Here is a 2,506-nt window from a genome sequence, read left to right on the forward strand (position 1 = left end):
TCCCTATTATTTTTTATTTACAGAGCTGTGGCAGCTTACCTTCGTGCCCTAAGCTTGAGTCCAAATCATGCAGTGGTGCACGGCAACCTGGCTTGTGTATACTATGAGCAAGGCCTGATAGATCTGGCAATAGACACCTACAGGCGAGCTATTGAACTGCAACCACATTTCCCTGATGCTTACTGCAACCTAGCCAATGCTCTCAAAGAGAAGGGCAGTGTAAGGATTTTTTTATTCAGTCTATTTCTTTGTTATCTGGTAGGATTAAAAACATCTTTTTGTACATATTGTTATTGAGTAGTGAGATGGTAAATTGTTTTACTTCGGAGTTTGGGTGAGGGAAAGAATAGCAAAGATAATTCAGATAATCCATTTTTTCTGGGGTGTTAGAATTCCAGAATTGTTAGAAAATACTGTTACTTTTAGAATAGCAATTGTTAGAATTATTAGAAAAATATCAGTTGTGGCTCTGTGATTCTTCTGTATAGTTTTTGAATAGTTTTTGTTTTTTAGGTTGCCGAAGCAGAAGATTGTTATAATACAGCTCTCCGTCTGTGTCCTACCCATGCAGACTCTCTGAATAACCTAGCCAATATCAAGCGAGAACAGGGAAACATTGAAGAGGCAGTTCGCTTGTATCGTAAAGCATTAGAAGTATGTTGATGGTGGTGTGGCTGGGTATCTTGTCTGTGGTAGTAGAGGGAAGCCAGTTAAGTTTGTCAAGCCATCTATCTTTTTTGTAAAAATAGATAGTAGTTGAATAGTTTTATAAAGGATTATTCATTGAGCCAATAATTGAGTATAAGGCATTATGCAGCGTCCTTTGTGACATTCAAGAAAATTCTAACATTCAGAATTTATTGTTTTATGGATAGAAAAGATCTACACCAAAATAAATAAACAAACAGCAGGCCACAGTTCAAGAAAAGTTACCAATGAGTATATAATTTCAGTGCTTGATGGATCTTATGGTGGCTAGTAGGTATGGTAGGAGTTTAGAAAAGAAAAATATTAGGGGTGCTGGAGTGGTATGAACTAAGAGCAGGAGAGGTCTACCTCATTATGTTTTGAAAGAAGGAAAGGTATAAAATTAAAAAATAGGTAGAATTCAGCTACTAGCCTTTGAAGTAGACTTGGAAAAGGTATAGAGAAGTTTAGAGGCATAAAAGATACTTGAACAAAGTTCTTAAGGTTTAAGCAGTTTTTAGCAATTTTTTCCCCTTAACCTCAGTTCTTGACTCTTTATAGGTTTTCCCAGAGTTTGCTGCTGCCCATTCAAATTTAGCAAGTGTACTGCAGCAGCAGGGAAAACTGCAGGAAGCTCTGATGCATTATAAGGAGGCTATTCGGTAAGAGACTTACAGCATTATTTTATCTTTTAATTTTAAAATGGTTGGTACATTTGCAATGTGCTAAAAGTTTTTAATAACAACATAATTAACGTTACAGAGAGTTAAAGGTTTTTGTATTAGGTAAATAAAACTTTTTGTCCTCTCATTTAGAATCAGTCCTACCTTTGCTGATGCCTACTCTAATATGGGAAATACTCTAAAGGAGATGCAGGATGTTCAGGGAGCCTTGCAGTGTTACACTCGTGCCATCCAAATTAACCCTGCATTCGCAGATGCCCACAGCAATCTGGCTTCCATTCACAAGGTACTACTGTTTACTAGAATACATGTATGTTAATACTCAGTTTTTAATTTCAGGAGACTTTTATCATCGCATTTTATTTATTTCCAGGATTCAGGGAATATTCCAGAAGCAATAGCTTCTTACCGCACTGCTCTGAAGCTTAAACCCGATTTTCCTGATGCTTATTGTAACTTGGCTCATTGCCTACAGGTAAGGAGTGATAGGCTAGTAATTGGGTTTCAGTGTTGTAATAACTTTTTGTTACTGCCATGATAATCCAAGCCTGACTGTGGAGGCATTATTTTTTAATAGGTGATCTGACATTACTTTAGACCAAAGATGGATAAAGTGTTAAATGCTGGGATAGGGTTTTTTGGGTAATAACTTCCTTTTTGCTTCCTCTAGATTGTCTGTGATTGGACAGACTATGATGAGAGAATGAAGAAGTTGGTCAGCATCGTGGCTGACCAGTTAGAGAAGAATAGGTTGCCTTCTGTGCATCCTCATCATAGTATGCTATATCCTCTTTCTCATGGCTTCAGGAAGGCTATTGCTGAGAGGCATGGGAACCTCTGTTTGGATAAGGTGAGATTCTTTGTTCTAATTTTTTTCTTTGTTATAATTTTTTGTTGGAAAATAAAGCACAAATACAGAAAACTATACTAATCAAATATATGTCTAAATGATTTAACTTTTTTTTTAAATTGTGATTTGGGTGAAACTTTACAGAGCAAATTCACTTTCCATACAGCAGTTCATACACACGTTGTCTCATGACATTGACTATAATTTACCCCAATGCAACAGCTCCCCTCCCACTTCCTCCCCATAGTTACCTCTTCCCTGTGTCCATCCCTCCATGCACTCCTGC

The 2,506-nt window shown here is 37.1% G+C and overlaps 1 protein-coding gene across 1 annotated transcript in view; it reads left to right on the plus strand.

The window, feature by feature from the left end:
- The window catches only part of OGT (O-linked N-acetylglucosamine (GlcNAc) transferase), a 54,379-nt gene that overhangs the window by 19,633 nt on the left and 32,240 nt on the right, over nucleotides 1-2,506 (plus strand). The window contains exons 7-12 of the mRNA XM_007959001.2: nucleotides 24-219; nucleotides 514-654; nucleotides 1,249-1,349; nucleotides 1,503-1,656; nucleotides 1,744-1,845; nucleotides 2,041-2,220. Of these exons, the coding sequence (XP_007957192.1) occupies nucleotides 24-219; nucleotides 514-654; nucleotides 1,249-1,349; nucleotides 1,503-1,656; nucleotides 1,744-1,845; nucleotides 2,041-2,220 (874 nt within the window). The remainder of the gene's footprint in view (nucleotides 1-23; nucleotides 220-513; nucleotides 655-1,248; nucleotides 1,350-1,502; nucleotides 1,657-1,743; nucleotides 1,846-2,040; nucleotides 2,221-2,506) is intronic.

This window comes from Orycteropus afer, unplaced genomic scaffold, assembly GCF_000298275.1.
Source record: "Orycteropus afer afer isolate SDZICR_OR568_19922 unplaced genomic scaffold, OryAfe1.0 scaffold01301, whole genome shotgun sequence".
In the NCBI taxonomy this organism is placed as follows: domain Eukaryota; kingdom Metazoa; phylum Chordata; class Mammalia; order Tubulidentata; family Orycteropodidae; genus Orycteropus; species Orycteropus afer.